Here is a 16,392-nt window from a genome sequence, read left to right as displayed (position 1 = left end):
GTGGGAAGTCGCCTTACCGCAATGTCACCTTCCTCCAGTCTCATGCCTGCCAGCGACGCTGAGAATGGGAGGGGAGCTTCTGGTTAGCTGGCGGCCACATGGGAACCACAAAGCAAACCACAGGGCTCTCCAGGCAGGCGCAGAGCCCCCACCTCCAACCCCCACCCACACCCTAGGGTGGAGGCAGGAGCAGGGGAGCTGAGCGCTCAGGAGGCCCTAAGAGGAGAAGGTCATAGGGGTCACGGGGTGAAGTCTCTGTTAGCAGGGCCGCTGATTTGAGCTGTGAAGTCTCTTCCCTGAAGGGGTCCAAACATCCCTCCACTGTCAGGCACTTCCGAGAGTGCAGAGAATCAAGGAGGCCAAGACAAGACACCAAGGATATACAGCAAAGAAAGACAAAGGCAGTAATGGAAAAGAAGGGGGTGAGGTTATGTTCACTCTCTGTGCCCTGCCTCAGACACAAAGCCCACAACAGCAATCTTTTTTTTTTTTTTAAGAGATATATAGGTGGGGTCTCACTCTGTCACCCAGGCTGGAGTGCAGTGGCATGATCATAGCTCACGGCAGCCTAGAACTCCGGCATCACACAATCCTCCCACCTCAGCCTCCCAAGTAGCTAAGACTACAGGTGCACACTACCACACCTGGCTCACAACAGCAATCTTTATCTGCCTTGATTGTTGAAGGGCCCCAGCGCTGAAGGAAGGCCTGGCACATAATAGGCACTCACTAAATGCTGAGTGAATCAACATGTGAATAAAGGTGAAATGGGAGTGAGAAACAGGTGCACTCAAACACTGCCACTGAGGTTCAATCAGCAGTGTGTGTGTCAGAAGCCTTGGATCTAGGAATCCCACCTTTGAGAACTTATCCTATAACAACAAAGAGACGAGACCAAATGTGCATCTCAACATCGTTTGCACTGCCCAAACACTGAGGCAACACCACCCTCCATCCATCAGGGACCAGTGAAATAAATGCTGGGACAACTGAGCTCTAGACAACTGTTAAAATGAGAAAGATACTGCCCAGGTTGATTAAAAGAAACAATGCTTATTTATGAGCACAGAAAGAAGACTGAAAGGACAGAAATTAATCTTTCTGATTAAGGTTAAAATTAACCTTTCTAGTTACTGTTAAATGTAACCCTAATCTGGTGGATCGTTAGAAAAAGACTTACTTTTCCTGGGGTGGGGGTGAGGTTGAGGGGTAGTAGTTAGGGTGTTATTCAGTGTAGCCCACCTGGCCTTCCTTCAGAGATCCAAGGGCCCCTCCAGGAGTGGCTTCAGGGCTACCCAGAGGAGAGGAGGAGGAAGAGAAGAGGCTAGGGAAGGAGACGAGGTGTCTGGACGAGAAACAAGTCATTGCTGCAGATCAGATGACAGGGCAGAGACTTAAAACCATGTCCTAGAGGAAGGGTTGGAGGAATTGAGCTATTCATCTTGAAACAGAAAAGACAGGTTAGGGATGGGGTGGGCACGACTGCCTTCCATAATCATTGGGCAGTTTTCATCCAGAGAGAGCAGACTGACCAGCTCCTGAGGGCAGAGTCGGAGCTAAGATGGGGCAGGTACAAGGAGTCAGATCGCAGGGTGGGAGTGGTGAGGAATGACCACAGAAGGCTTCACCAAGAGGCTGGACTGGAATTCTCAAACATCCAGCATGGGTGGGGGTGGTGAGGAATGACCACAGAAGGTTTCACCAAGAGGCTGGACTGGAATTCTCAAACATCCAGTATGGACCCAGTCAGGCTCACTGGAGAGTGAAACTCCCCGAGATACTCACCTGGGTTGTCCCCAGTGAAGGCCACCACTTTGCATCCTGGAGGAAATCCGTAGCGCTGGACATAGTAGGAAGAAATGGCTCCCTGAGGGACGGGGATAAAGCAAAGGTGCTCTGTTGAGGTAAATCCTGCCTGCCCAGCACAGCCACCTACCCTTCAGGCCACGAAAATGCTACAGTCTCCAGGTCACCAGAGCTGAAGGAATCTTTTGCAGAGCCTGGAGTCACATCACTTCCTGTCACAAACTGGGCGTGTCCCTCCTGTTCACAAATCGCCAGAGAAGTCCAGTGCAGGTTTGGAAACCACGAGCATGAGGTCATTTCAAAAACTGCTGATCTTGAGATTTAAGGTAGAGAGAACAAACCAACCCCTAACTTGTGCTTGCTTTATAAGCTCCAAATTCTGGATATAGCATTAAAAAAAAAAAGGTAACAGGACACCAGTAAGCAAACTCATGGGAGCAGATAATGCCTCACACACTCGCTCTATCACCCCAGTGACTGGATTAACAATAATTGGACGTGAACGTGCAGAGAGCAATGTTCTAAGGAAAGTAATCCAAAAAAGACAGAGTGCAGGGAGGGCTATCTGAGCACTACCTGCAAAAAGAGGGATGACGAAAAACACGGGTCTTGCGTGGTTCCCCCACATGTGACACCTATGTGACAAATGAAAATGCCTTTTCAGAGTCAGTTCTTTCCCGATCCTCAAGCTGCTTGTCTGCACAGGCTCCTTCTTGGAGGCATGTGTTCTCGCATAAGGCAAACAAAGCCTGCTCTGAATTTCACATCCAACTAAAAGCCATGTGTGGATTACCAGTCCCGGTGGCTTGGCTGTTTTCTGTCTGCCCTTTCTCTGCCTTTCTGACCTGCATCAGAAAGTGGGTCAGAAAGCTGTGCTGTCAGCTTCCACAGGGCCACATGGCTCTTCCTTCAGCTCCATGCACTGGCCTCATGGCATACTTTGGATGCTGATGGTTTGGCTTTGACATTCTGCCTCATGGTGGCAGAGGCTGTTTTCAGCATGTCAGTGTGAATCATACAAGAAAAACGGCCGAGCACGGTGGTTCACACCTGTAATTCCAGCACTTTGGGAGACTGAGGCAAAATTGCCCAATCTAAGCAACATAGTGAGACCCTGTCACTACCAAAATAAAAAAAAATTAGGCCGGGTGCAGTGGCTCACGCCTGTAATCCCAGCACTTTGGAAGGCCGAGGCGGGCAGATCACGAGGTCAGGAGATCGAGACCATCCTGGCTAACACGGTGAAACCCCGTCTCTACTAAAAATATAAAAAAATTAGCCAGGCGTGGTGGTGGGCACCTGTAGTCCCAGCTACTCGGGAAGCTGAGGCAGGAGAATGGCGTGAACCCAGGAGGCAGAGCTTGCAGTGAGCCGAGATTGCGCCACTGCACTCCAGCCTGGGTGACAAAAGCGAGACTCTGTCTCAAAAAAAAAAAAAATTAGCTGTGCATGGTGGAGCAAGCCTGTGGTCCCAGCTACTCAGGAAGCTGAGGCAGCAGGATCACTTGAGCCCAGGAGTTGGTGGCTGCAGTAGCTATGATCATGCCACTGCACTCCAACTTGGGTGACAAGGTGAGACTCTGTCTCTGAAAAGAAAACAAAAGTGCTTCTGTGGCTGAGACTCCCAATGCGAAGTCCTCACAGCAGCCCCTCCTCCACATGGCCCAAGATTCCCAGTTACACGACTCCCTCCAGGCCTCAGGGTGCCCTTGTCCCTTCTTCACACCAGCACTCTGTCCCACCCAGAGTTCCTTCTGGTTGTTCTGGCTCTGTGGTAAGCATTTCCCACCAAAGGGCCCCAGGGGCAGCACCCAGATCTTTTTCTCTCTCTCTCTACTCCACTGTCCCCACAAGACAATGGAGAACAGGGCTGGCCAAGTAGAACACCCCAGGGCATTCACAGCCAGTGTCCACTGCAAATGGGTGGGGCCGCTGTGATGGGTAAATGTTTTTCCCATTACCTGTGGGACCAGGCACTATTTTTTAAGTGCTTTAAAAGTATTAACTCATCTAATTTGCACAACAGCCCTGTAAGATGAATAGCATCATTCCCCTTGTTCCAGATGAGGAAACCGAGACACAAAGTCACAAAGCTGATAGAACCAGAATTCAGTCCCATGCTGTCCAGTGCCAGGGCCTGTGCTGTGCCAGTCCCGCTGGTATTTCTATTTTCCCCAAGGCTGCCTCCTTCAAGCTTCATCAGTAGTCCCTAGAATTTCAGCACTCTGTGCACTTTTTCTTTAGCTATGCAATCACCTGCCATTTTTATCCCTATTCTAATAAATTTCTAGTGGAATTTTCCAAAGTCCCGCTGACCATAAGGCATGTACCTGAGCACCTACTGTGTGCAAGGCACTGATCCAGACACTGACTTACATCTTAGGCTAAACTGAAGACCCTGCATGTGTATGCCTGTGGGCGAGTGAACAAATAAGGGTGCGTGCAGTGTGTGTGTGTGTGTGTGTGTGTGTGTGTGTGTGTGTGTGTGTGCTACAGTGCTTCCCTGGTAGCTGCCAGCTCTTAAATGAGCCACATCACCAGAAAGGAGACCTACCACAACTGAGCATGATGGCACTGGTGGGCCAAGCTTCTCCTCTAAATGAGGTGCACAGGCACCAAGGCAAGTCTGGGACCAGACTTTATCCTGTATCTGCAACAAATTCATTCCAGAACCTGAGGAAGGAAGGAAACAAACAACAGACAATCTTGAAAATGGACCTTTTGTGAAAATGCACAAATCTGGCACAGAGCAGATAATTCTCTTGCCGCAACTTGTACCTGGAGCTCTTTCTTCATGGAAGGTATATATGCTTGTGTTGTTCTAGAACCAGAGAACCAGAGACAAGAGGGGCCCTTGGAAACACACGGCACCACACCTCCTCCAAATATTCCTCATCAACTCAAACACTACAGTTAGCTTGGAAATCTGCTGCTCAAAGACCTCCCAGGGGGCCTGGAACTAGCAGCAACACACTGACCAGGAACCACTCTCCATGTCCCTTAGGTTTCCAGGTCAGCCCCCGGGGATTTCTCAATCTCATCTAACTTTTCAAGGAAAGGTCTCAGAGTCCTCTAAACTTCCTTCTGGTCACTGAGATCAACCTACTAGCTCTTTCCTAAAACATCCTCCTTCTCCCAAGGCTTCCCTGAGGATGGGAAAGGACAGGGAACCCAGAGCATGGGTGGAGAGACCTCCTCCTCCACTGGGCCAAGGTGGAGGCAGACAGAGGTGGGCTGGGATGCTGATGGTGTCACCTGCCCAGGTGAAATGAGGAGGTGACATCTCAGGTGAGTGAAGGGGGGCAGAGTGGAGGGCCCAGCTGTGGCTAAGGAACGTAAACCTCTGGAATGCCCCCCAGAACAGCTGCTGCGGTTATCAGCTCTGTGGCAGGTGTGCAGAACGGGTGGACATGCAGGCTACTCCAAGTTGACTGTTCTGCTTGTCTGAGTTCTACAGAACTAGCTGTAGGGAACCCTGTTTCCTCCTCCAGATTGTGAGGGAAGCTTAACAGCACTCCTTAGTCACTCTGTCTCCTGAAACCAGAATAAAGCCTGGCATACAACAGCCCTCGAAAACTTCCCATGAACTCCCACGAGGCTCAGAGCATCCCAGGCTCCATTCTGAAGCCATATCCATGGCTCTGGGCTCCTGCCCTGCATTCTCTACCCCCATTCTGTCCACACTCTTCTCACACTTAGGCTCATCCAAGAGTTCCTGCAGCAACCTCCTCCCAGCTTTCCCTCCTCACTGGCATCAACTGCAATTTAGTTTTTTCGGGGTTTTGATTCTAGAAGCTCACAAATCTCATGAGTTCACCAAATGTGAAACAAAAACTTTAATAGCTCCTTGCAGGAGCCAGGCTCCATGATCGCCCCTACTGATCCCCACATCCTGGTGTTCACCCCTTGTGAGGTTCTCCCCAACATTATACTGGGTCAACCGTACCTAGTGTGTGACCAGTAAGATGAGACAAAAGTGATGGCACATCACTTCAAGATTAGGGTATAAAAGACTCCTCAGCTTCTGCTTGGCCTCTGTCTCCTCCCTCCCTCTCTGCAGTGTCACTAACAGCCACATGTGAGGAACTGAGGCCTCTTGCCCGTAGTCATGTGCGTGATGCTGGAAATGGATCCTCCAGCCCCAGTCAACCCTTCAGATGACTGCAGCCCCGGCTGCCAGCTTGACTGCCACCTTGTGGGAGATCCCGAACCAGTACCTCCCAGCTAAGCTGCCCCCGCATTCCTGACTCTCAGACACTAGGTGAGAAAATAAACACGGTGGTCTTCAGCTGCTAAGTGTTGGGGTCATTTGTTATGTGGTAAAAGATAATGAATACACTTCCTTCCTGGCAACAGATGACAGGGCTACAAGACTGGCACCCACTCGGGGTAGGTGGGGCTCCCACTGTTTGCACACCCACATGCCACATGCACACTGCCCAGGCACCCACCCCATACCCCGAGGCTCACCATCACTGTAGTCAATAGGGGAGTAAGAGCCAAGGAACAGGGAAGCAGCAAAGCTACTGACCAAAGAAATTCTCTGTAAAGGAAAGAAACAGTGAGAGGTGCCTCACTTCCACATACCCTACGCTACTGAATGCTTCTGACACACACACAGCATGAAAAAAAATTGGAGAGGGAAGTGGAAACTTTGAACAAAAGGCCCAAGTAATGGTGGAGACTGTGTATCTCAGATAGGAGCAGCTGGAATACCATGAGCAGACTCCTCGGGAGAGCATTCATTCTCTACAGTTTCTGATGGGCCATAAAACTGCCAAGTTCAAAAGAGACAAAAACCAAAAGCCCTATGAGAAAGGGCTTAGGGAAGCTGCATTTCCATCCGGAATCCACATGCTGGGGAATGTGTGCCCTGATTTCCTTCCTCTATTTCCTTGGCATTTCCTTCTGGTTACAAGGGAAGTGGATGTGTGGCCTCAGAACTAACCAGGACACTCTCAGGGCTTCAGGAAAGCTGGCTCCTCAGAAGCCACAGACTCTGAGCACTAGCCAGAGAAATAGATGATGGATTTTCAATGCCACCCTAAGGGTCTGTACTTCCACATGAGAATCATGGGCCTTTGGAACTGTGGAGAGAATGTTATCACCTCCTGTCCTCTGTCAGGCAAACTTCGTTCCACACACAGAATTTAGGGAGGGTTTTCACCCCTCCACCCAAAGCCTACATTAATGGCTAATGCTGCAGAATAATCTGGAACCTCAAATCATTAAATAATAAACCACATGTTAATTTCTAAGATTAAAAAGGTGCTTTGGTTTAATGTGAGCTGATCGTTTCCTTATCACAAGATGAAAATCACTAGCCAGGGCGTGGGGCTGTTTCTCAGGCAGCAACAAGTGCTGGCTTCAGCAACTGTGGAGCCAGGAATGAACCTGGGTTCCTGTGACAGAGGCTCTGGCTGAAGGGCCACAGCTGGGGACACAAATGCCCAGTCCTATACATTTCCAAAGAAAACACTGACTCTATGCCAATCATGTGCCTGGTAGCCCTCCTGCGTTAACCACATAGGAAAGTGAGCAGACACAGCCTGCTCAGACACCCAGATCTTCCATTCAGGTGGTCTCAGGAACACGTCAGTCCCCAGTGCTCCCACCTGGACCCTCACCCTCACCCTTCTGGTCAGGAGAACCCCTGACTTCTCTTTCCCACATTCCATTCTTCCCCTTTTCTTTGGAAATGTCCTGACAATGAGAAAAAAGCAAATCAAATATATCATTTGTTAATGTCTGCTTATCAATGTTTTCAGTCACTGCGCGTAAGATGTATCTATTCTAACATATTATGAAAAGAATTCAACTGTGACTTTCAATCAAACAGGAACATTTAACCAACCTCCGTATGTGAGTAGGCCTCGGGGTTCTGCTGGTAAATTTTTGCAATTTGGTTTCCTGTAAAACGCTGGAAAAGGAATATAAATTCTTAGGAACCCAAATCCTACACAGAATGAATAATTACCTCCACAAAGTTAGTTTAATGTAGCATGCTCTGGATAGGAGTAGGTACCATAAAAGCTTTTAAAAGTAAGCCCCAACCAGGCACAGTAGTGTGCGCTTGTAATCCCAGCTACTCAGGAGGCTGAAGCGGGAGGAGCTCTGGAGCCCAGGAGTCCAGCCTGGGCAACACAGTGAGACCTCGTTTCTAATAATTAAATATTTTAAAAATAAGCATTAAATCTGTTTGATATCTACTGAACAATGTGATCTTAGCCTTTGAATCCTTAAAATGTCCTTAGTAATCAAATACTCAGGCAGTAAACAATGGCTCTGCACCCACAGGATAGAGAAGTGAGTAACTTCTGGGCCTTCCTGGAGGGCCTCTCCCACATCAGGACTGGGCAACCCTGAGTGAATAACCCTTGCTCTTCACACAGCACGGTGACTGTTCTGACCAAGGCACCAGATGAGGGATCGGGGTATTTTCCCCATCCACATATTGTTATTTCAGGTGGCCCAAGTAGAGTTGGCCCTATCCCCAAAACTTCTACTCCAGCGAGGTCATGCGACCCAAGCTGGCCTAATCACAATCACCCCTGGGGACAAGGTTGAACCTGTGGAACAGAGACACTATTATTTTTTTTCCTTTTTTTTTTTTAACATTGCCAGGCACTACACTAAGTGCCTTACATGCACTGACTTCTTTCAGCTTCAAACCTACCCAAAACATAAGTCCTGTTGTAATCCCCGGGTTACAAACAATGATAGGAGGTGCCTTCTCATTGAGGGGGTACCCTCACCCCCATGCACAGCACCTCCATGTCAGGAGCACAGCCATGTGCACACCCAGCCTGGCCTGGGAACACACAGGGCGGCAGGTGGCCTGGATCAGGACCCAGGGGCCAGAGTGCCTGTTGCTGGCTCCACAGGGCCAACACCTCCATGACCTCATGTGATCCCCCCAGAGGCAGGTCACCCACTATGCCTCCGGAGCTTGCAACCAGACCACCCCCTGCACCCCCCTGCATCCTCAGCCTACCTCATAGGCACGGGACCCCGTGAGGCAGCTGAGAGCCTGAGCACCACCCACAGCAGCCTCCAGCTGGCGGCACTGGGCTGTGGTGCTGGAGTCCATCCACACCGGGCAGTCGCTGATGGAGAAACAGTCCTGGGAAGGAGGGCAAAGGCACAGGCTTAAGCTCCATCCGCTGACTTGCAGATCTGCCCCAGGGCTGGCGGTCACACTGCCCATCACGGCAGTCATGACGCTTCTTCCCAGGTGACCTTGGTTGGAGACACATGGGCCAGCCCTTTGTGCTGTAACTTAGAACTGGCCCAGTGGGGTCTCTCCCCAAAAGCCTGAGGTTGAAAGCTCTTCTGGTGAGGGCGCGTGAGCACAGCTGCAACACTGAGATGAGCAGGCTTCAGGACCCACAGGACTTGGGACTCTGCAGAAGTTTCTCACACTCACACAACGTAGCCACAGTTACCTGCAGCTGCTGGTGTAGCCGGAGGTCTGGTGATAAGCTTGTCAGTGCCTGCTGGGCTCCAGCCTTCCAGTATATACTTCCGTGTTGCTGTTGGGAAACCCAAGCACATGGTCACATGACCACACACCGGTGTCACAGCCTCCTGAAGACACAGAAAGACCCCAGACCACATGCCAAAGAACTGGGCTCCACACCTGCCCCTGCCACTTCTTAGTCACAGAGCTCATCACCCTCCTGGGACTTGGTTTCCACTTTAAGAAAATGGGGAGGAACTCTGCCCTGTCTACCCTACAACTTATAGAAAAGGTCCAAGAACTAATTATTGGTCTGGATTTTGATGCCTTTTGTAAAACTGCATTTAAAGACATTGCTTGTAATATTACCTGAAATTCATTTATTTATTCACTCACCCCATTCATTCATTCATTCATTCATTCAATGAACATTTATTAAGCACATAGATCATGCCAGGCTTGCGACAGATGAATAGGATACTTTCGTCCCTATTCTTCAGGCTACTGGAGTCGAGTCAGGGAAAAGGACACAAATGTGCAACTACAAAACCCTATGGAGCTGCAGTGACAGGGTCGTGGGAACAGAGGCACCTAACCAACTCGGGTACAGATGAGTGGAAGTGGTCATGAGTATCAGGAAATGTTCCTAGTGTGTGTTGCATGCAGAGAATCTGCAGGTGAGGGGCGCCAGGCAAGTCCCGGGATGAGTGGCATTCTAAGCAGTGGGCCTGAGGCTGGGTCAGGGGTGGGTGATGGGCTGAAGAGAGAGGGGACAGCCTGAGCACTGAGAGCCTGAAACCATGCTCAGGAGGCTGGGGTTTATCTTGGAGGTGGTAGGAACCCTGGATTACCAGGGGGAGTGGCGTGCACAGAGCTGAATGTATGAAGGGCTTGTGGGAGTCACGGGGAAGGTAGGCTGGAGGCAAGGAGGCTGCGGTAGAGACCTGGAGAAGAATGACAAGCAGATAGCGCTGGAGAAGAGATGGTAGAGTCAAGAGTCACAGACAAATCAGTGGGACGTGAGGACCCTTGGATGTGGGGTGGGAAGGCGGAGGAGGCAGGGATGACACTTGAGTTGTGCCCTGGGTGGATGGGGAGAATTCCCTGAGAAAGAGAACCCAGAAAGGAGGAGGTCTGAAGGGAGACAGAACTCAGTCTGGGACATGCTAAGTCTGAGGCATCTGTGGGATATCCAGCCATGGGGGTCGGGGATTAGCTAGGAGGGAGATGGGTGTCCAGGCCTGGGATTCGGGAGAGAGAAGTGGACAAGATCACCCAGGGAATCTCTGTTGTGTTTAACAAGAACCAAAACAATAAATTCCTGTTAGGTCATGGAGGAAGAAGCATCTTCAGAAAAATTAGTTACATCCTAGTGAGGATTTGAAAATACAGTAATCCAGCATGGAGAAAAGTGATCCCAGCACAGCCAAGGGACTGGACGAGATAGACTCAGGTCCTGACTCCCACTCCCAGCACTGTGTGATCTTGGGTAAGTGACATCACCTCTCCGTGCCTCATGTAAATATCAACGATAATAACAGAAGCCCAAGCTTTAATAATGTTTACTGCGTATTAATAGGAGGCACTGTGCTATGTACTTACACTCACAATGACCCTATGACAGATGAGAATACGGGGGCACCAGAAAGCCAGATGACGTATCCCAGGTCACTGCCTGTAAATGGCAGAGCCAGGGATCAAACCCAGACAGTATGCCCTGAGTGTGTACCAAGCACTCCACAGCACCACCCTGTAGAATCATAAGGATTAAGTTGGATGACATCTGGAAAGGCCTCAGAGTTGTATCTGGCATGCACTAAGTGCTCAGTCAATGTCCTCTGACATCATTATTAATACTCTTCCTTCTACTGAAACTACTATCATTATTAGGATCATTTTTGACTTTGCTTTTACTTTCAGGAAATAGAAAAGCAATTGTGGTGCCCCCAAGCAGTCATAATAAATTCATGTCAATTGCTTCCTCCATCCCCTTCAGAGGAACTCAGTTCTCTCACCAAGCGTCCTATTTTATATAATACTTACTCCTAAGAACTGTCTCAGATCCTTTTGCAACGAGACAAGTTATACAGTCTCCAAGGTAAAATAGTTGTAGGGATTTTTATTCACAGTGAAATTTGTGCAGTGGCTGTCAAGAATGAGCCGCTCCCCATCCAAGGGTTGCCATCTCTTCAACACCCACACCATTGCCCAGGACAGTCACCCTCACATGGCAGACAGAGTCTGCTGCAAACAAACCTGGCCCGCCCCGGACAAGGCTAGGACTTGAGAGAAGTCGAAGCCCGAAGCCTTCATCTTCTCCAAGATGATATCCAGTGCCTAAGAAGAAAAACAGAACCCACCATGACTGTACAGAACCACTGAATCAGACACACAAGCCTCAGAATTGAAACGCAAGTGCCTGCCATTACAGCAGAGTACTCTGGGCAGATGATGAAGAAACTCATGACTTGGGATTTGTAAGCACTAGAGTACATTAATTAAACAAGTAGGCATCAATCAAATAAAAAGGTCAACTATGCTAAAAATATTTTAAATAAATGGAATCATAAACCACCAATCCTCAAATTTTACTTCTCCATTTTTTTTTCTTCGAGACAGGGTCTCGCTCTGGCTCCCAGACTGAAATGGAATGGCGCAATCTCAGCTCACTGCAGCCTCAACCTCCCAGGCCCAAGTGATCCTTCCATCTCAGCCTCCCGAGTGGCTGGAACTACGGGTGCATGCCATCACCTCACACCTGTAATCCCAGCACTTTTGGAGGCCAAGGCAGGAGGATCACTTGAGCTCAGGAGTTCAAGACCAGTGTGGGCAACATAATGAGATCCCATCTCTACAAAAAATGAAAAATTTAGCTGGGTGTGGTGGCATGAGCCTGTAATCCCAGCTACTCAGGAGGCTGAGGAAGGAGGATACCTGAGCCCAGGAGATTGAGGCTATAGTGAGCCATGATCACACCACTGCACTCCAGCCTGGGCAACACAGTGAGACCTTGTCTCAAAAACTAACAAAGTAAGGCAGCCAACTTTTGCCTTCTTTTATTTGCATTTTCAACCCTCTATATTAGTGATCTGACTTCACTGCAACAGGGAAGTGAAGAGCAAAGGAGAGAGCTCCCGTGAGAGCAAAGCATCAGGCCCAGACTCCCTGTGTCCAGGAGCCAGAGGCTGGAGGGAGTGGATAGAGATGATGGCCACCTGTTCCAGGCCCCTATTCCAGCCTCCACTGTCTGGTTGGACCCTCCTTTCTAGCAAAACCCAGTGAGTGGGATGGATGGTGGTGCCCAGCAGAGCTTGGCACCACCCTCCTAAGATTTCATGGCAGGAATTAGAGATTCACTCTGACCTGTGTTTTCCTGAGGGCAGAGAAGACTCTCTCACTTTTGCCTGACTCCACCACCCCCAGCCTTTGCTGGGAGGGCTTCTTTCGGCCCTGGCTGTGGCTGCCATCTCTATCTGTGCCCATCAAACCTTGGGCAGGCAGTGGGGTGCAGCCGGAGCAGGGGCTGGCAGAGCTAGGATCAAGTTTGGTACTGGAGGCTGCGTCAGATCAGAAATCACCTTGGCCCTGCCCCCAAGCCTAGTTCTCACCCACTGCTCACCTCCCCAGGTGAAGGCCTTGGCCTATGAGATGCCCTCGACATCATCACTGGGACCTCCTGACACTGACCATTGTCTCTAACCCCCAACCCTCCCACTCTGCCCCTTGGTCTGGCTCAGCCCCCTCTGAAGTACATTCTAGCCAGTTTATCTGGATAAAATCCATCCTTTACCCCAATTCTCCAGTGTATGAATCAGGGTTACACCAATAAAAAAGAAATCATACCAGTTATTTTTAACAAAAAGAATTTAATATAGGGAATTGGTTAGATAGGTATTGGAGGACTGAAAAAAGCTTTTGGAAGACACACACTTAGCTGGCCTCCAGTTTCAGGGACTCGGGGACCCTGCAGCATATGATGAGGTAGCCCCTGGAGCTACCACGCCTGTCTATGCTGTCCACATCCCTGCTCCTGTGGCCCCCTAGGTCACCAGATCCTGCTACAGGCATTCTCCTTTCCTGTTGATCCTCAGCAGGCAGGCCTGGCTTGGCATTGATATGAGTCTGACTGGCCAGGCCATAACTTGCCATTCTAGGTGATTAGGGAGCTAAGGGATCTTGGAGGCTGAGCACTAAGACCCTAAGGGCTATGTTTGTATTTCTTTTTTTTCTTTTTTTTTGAGATGGAGTTTCACTCTTGTTACCCAGGCTGGAGTGCAATGGTGCGGTCTCAGCTCACTGCAACCTCCACCTCCCAGGTTCAAGTGATTCTCCTACCTCAGCCTCCTGAGTAGCTGGGATTACAAGCATGGGCCACCACACCCGGCTAATTTTTTGTATTTTTAGTAGAGACAAGGTTTCACCATGTTGGCCAGGCTGGTCTTGACTCCTGACCTCAGGTGATCCACCTGCCTCGGTCTCCCAAAGTGCTGGGATTACAGGCATGAGCCACCATGCCCAGTCTATGTTTGTATATTTCATGGTACAAGGGAGGCCACAGGGCCTGACTGCAGATGTTTGGAAAAGATTTGCTCTGTGGTATTTTAAAGGTGGTTAATGGCAGGACTTGCCATCTGCTGTAGCTCCAGTACCTGGAAGTTTTTTGTAAGTCCTCTGAGCCTGGGAGTGTTGACACCAGCTGAGGCTGAGCCTGATCCCAGGAGTCATGCCAACTCCACTTTCCCATGAGGACCTGGTGTCAACAGATGCTCTCATTGGCTGCCACCTTTGGACTTCCTAGCAAATCACCGAGTCTGCCAGTGAGACAGCCTGGGGATAGAAGGAGAACAGGAATCCCTGCGCTTACCTGGACCCACATTAGTACTGGAGAAGTGACCGTCAGCCCATCCTTGTGCACATGAACACCGCCCTGAGTCCTGCAAGAACAACAGAGAATGTAGACCAGAGCCTCAGGGCAGGCAGACCATTGCAAAGCCAGGAGAAACCCTATGGTGGATGACTCTGGAAATGTCCAGATGAAGGAGAACCTTCCCCAACCCCAAGTGGGAACTATTGATTGAACAGGCACGAGGGCTGCAAAGATGGAAAGAGAAGACAGGCAAATTGCCCAGAGTGGCCCAGATGTGGCAATTCTCAGAAGCATCTTCTAAAGAAGCCTTCTAGATAAGAAAGGCTCACCCTAGGGGAGTGCAGTGTTGGATTATAAAATCCCTCTCAAGCCCCATAGGTTTGGAGAGGTAGAGGAGGGGCAGCCACACAGAGATGCTGCGTCGGAGGGAAGAGTGTCTCTACTATCACAACAGACCAACAAGTCCTTGGACTACAGGCTTTGGAAGTTTGACTGGAACCCTCTCCCCACCCACCTCACCCCTAGAAGACTCTAGTGCAAAGAGCTGATCTGATAAAATCCAACCCTTTTAACTATGTGTTAGGAAAGAGAAAACCAGGCTCAGAATCCACACCAAGATGCTATTAGATAACCATGTGATCTAGCCATTCAATTCCTAAGTATCCAGCCAAGAGAAATGAAAGTCTAAGCCCATAGAAAGATTTGTACACAAATATTCATAGCAGACTTATTTGTAATAATTAACTGGAGTCAACCCAGTGTCCCTAAACAAGTGAACAGATAAATCGTGGTGTATATTTGTGCTATCATACTACAGAGCAAGAAAAAATATGAACTATTCATATGTACACAATTATAACTTATATAAGAACAGACTAGAAGACGCAAATTCATCTATACTGAGAAAAGGAGATCAGTGGTTGTCTAAGTCTAGTGGGTGCTGGGAACAGGCCCTAAGCCTGTCATAAACAGGCCTTAAAGAAACTGGCCATAAACAGGATTTCTGCAGCAATGTGACATGTTCCCGATGGCTATGACACTCACACTGGAGGTTGCTGGTTTACCGGAATGAGGGCAAGGAACACCTGGCCCACCCAGGGCGGAAAACCACTCAAGGCATTCCTAAACCACAAACAATGGCATAAGCGATCTGTGCCTTACGGACATGTTCCTGCTGCAGATAATCAGCCACAGCCTGTTTCTCTGCTTCTTGAAAAGAATGCTTTGTTTCCCATAAGGAATGCTTCCAGCTAATCTATAATCTTTAGAAACAATGTTTATCACAGGCTTACTGTCAATAAATATGTGGGCAAAACTCTGTTTGTGGCTCTCAGCTCTAAAGGCTTTTAGCCGATTCCCACACTGCACTTTATTTCTGGGTCTTTGTCTTCATTCCTCTAGTGCCGGTGTGTTGGAGTCTCCACAACCGAGCTTGTCTCGGTAAGCGGGGAAAAAAGCAATCTTTTGGGGGGTGATATAAACATTCTGTATCTTGATTGCAGTGGTAGTTTCACAGCTATAGGTCTATATCTGGCAAAGTACCTTTAATTATACATTTTTAATGGATGGCATTTTTTGTACATAAATTATACTCAATAATATGGATTTTTTAAAAAGATACTACTAGGGAAAAAGAGGAAGAGAGCAACAAAATTTTACTACAGACAATAAAAGCTCACCAAAAAATGTTGCCTTCACAAAACAGATAAAAACTGTAACCAGACATTCTGCCATGTATTTAACAACTTAAAACTGGCATTTCGGCTGGGCATGGTGGCTCACACCTATAATCCCAGTGCTTTGGGAGGCCAAGGCAGGCAGATCACCTGAAGTCGGGAGTTCAAGACCAACCTGGCCAATATGGTGAAACCCCATCTCTACAAAAATACAAAAATTAGCCAGGCATGGTGGAGGGCACCTGTAATCCCAGCTACTTGGGAAACTAAGGTGGGAGAATTGCTTGAACCCAGGAGGCGGAGGATGCAATGAGCTGAGATCTTGCCACTGCACTCCAGCCTGGGCACAACAGAGCAAGGCTCTGTCTCAAACACACACACACACACACACACACACACACACACACACACAAAACAAAACTGGCATTTCCAGCTAAGAAGGAAGACCAGAGCCACCCCATGCCCCAAAAGCACCAGGCCCAAATGGTTTGACAGAAAAATTATACCAAACCTTTAAATAGCAAATATTTCTAATACTATTTAAATTGTTCTAGAGCACCTGAAAAGAAGGAAAATTTTTCCAA

General features: G+C 48.9%; 1 protein-coding gene across 6 annotated transcripts in view; it reads right to left on the bottom strand.

Annotated features, from left to right (window-relative positions):
- Window positions 1-16,392, bottom strand: part of XYLB (xylulokinase) — an 81,159-nt gene that overhangs the window by 53,363 nt on the left and 11,404 nt on the right. For all 6 annotated transcript variants that reach the window (XR_001337927.4, XR_608387.4, XM_014344181.4 and 3 more), the window contains exons 3-11: window positions 14,130-14,199; window positions 11,522-11,602; window positions 9,252-9,338; window positions 8,801-8,929; window positions 7,661-7,726; window positions 6,277-6,349; window positions 4,361-4,479; window positions 1,786-1,867; window positions 18-58 (exon numbers count right to left, since the gene is read on the bottom strand). Coding sequence is in view for 4 of the 6 variants with exons in the window: in XM_014344181.4 (XP_014199667.2) it covers window positions 18-58; window positions 1,786-1,867; window positions 4,361-4,479; window positions 6,277-6,349; window positions 7,661-7,726; window positions 8,801-8,929; window positions 9,252-9,338; window positions 11,522-11,602; window positions 14,130-14,199 (748 nt within the window). In the remaining 2 variants the exon portion in view is untranslated. The remainder of the gene's footprint in view (window positions 1-17; window positions 59-1,785; window positions 1,868-4,360; window positions 4,480-6,276; window positions 6,350-7,660; window positions 7,727-8,800; window positions 8,930-9,251; window positions 9,339-11,521; window positions 11,603-14,129; window positions 14,200-16,392) is intronic.

Source organism: Pan paniscus, chromosome 2 (genome assembly GCF_029289425.2).
Source record: "Pan paniscus chromosome 2, NHGRI_mPanPan1-v2.0_pri, whole genome shotgun sequence".
In the NCBI taxonomy this organism is placed as follows: Eukaryota; Metazoa; Chordata; class Mammalia; order Primates; family Hominidae; genus Pan; species Pan paniscus.
The sequence above is the reverse complement of the archived record's forward strand: the minus strand, read 5'-3'. Positions and strand labels throughout refer to the sequence as shown.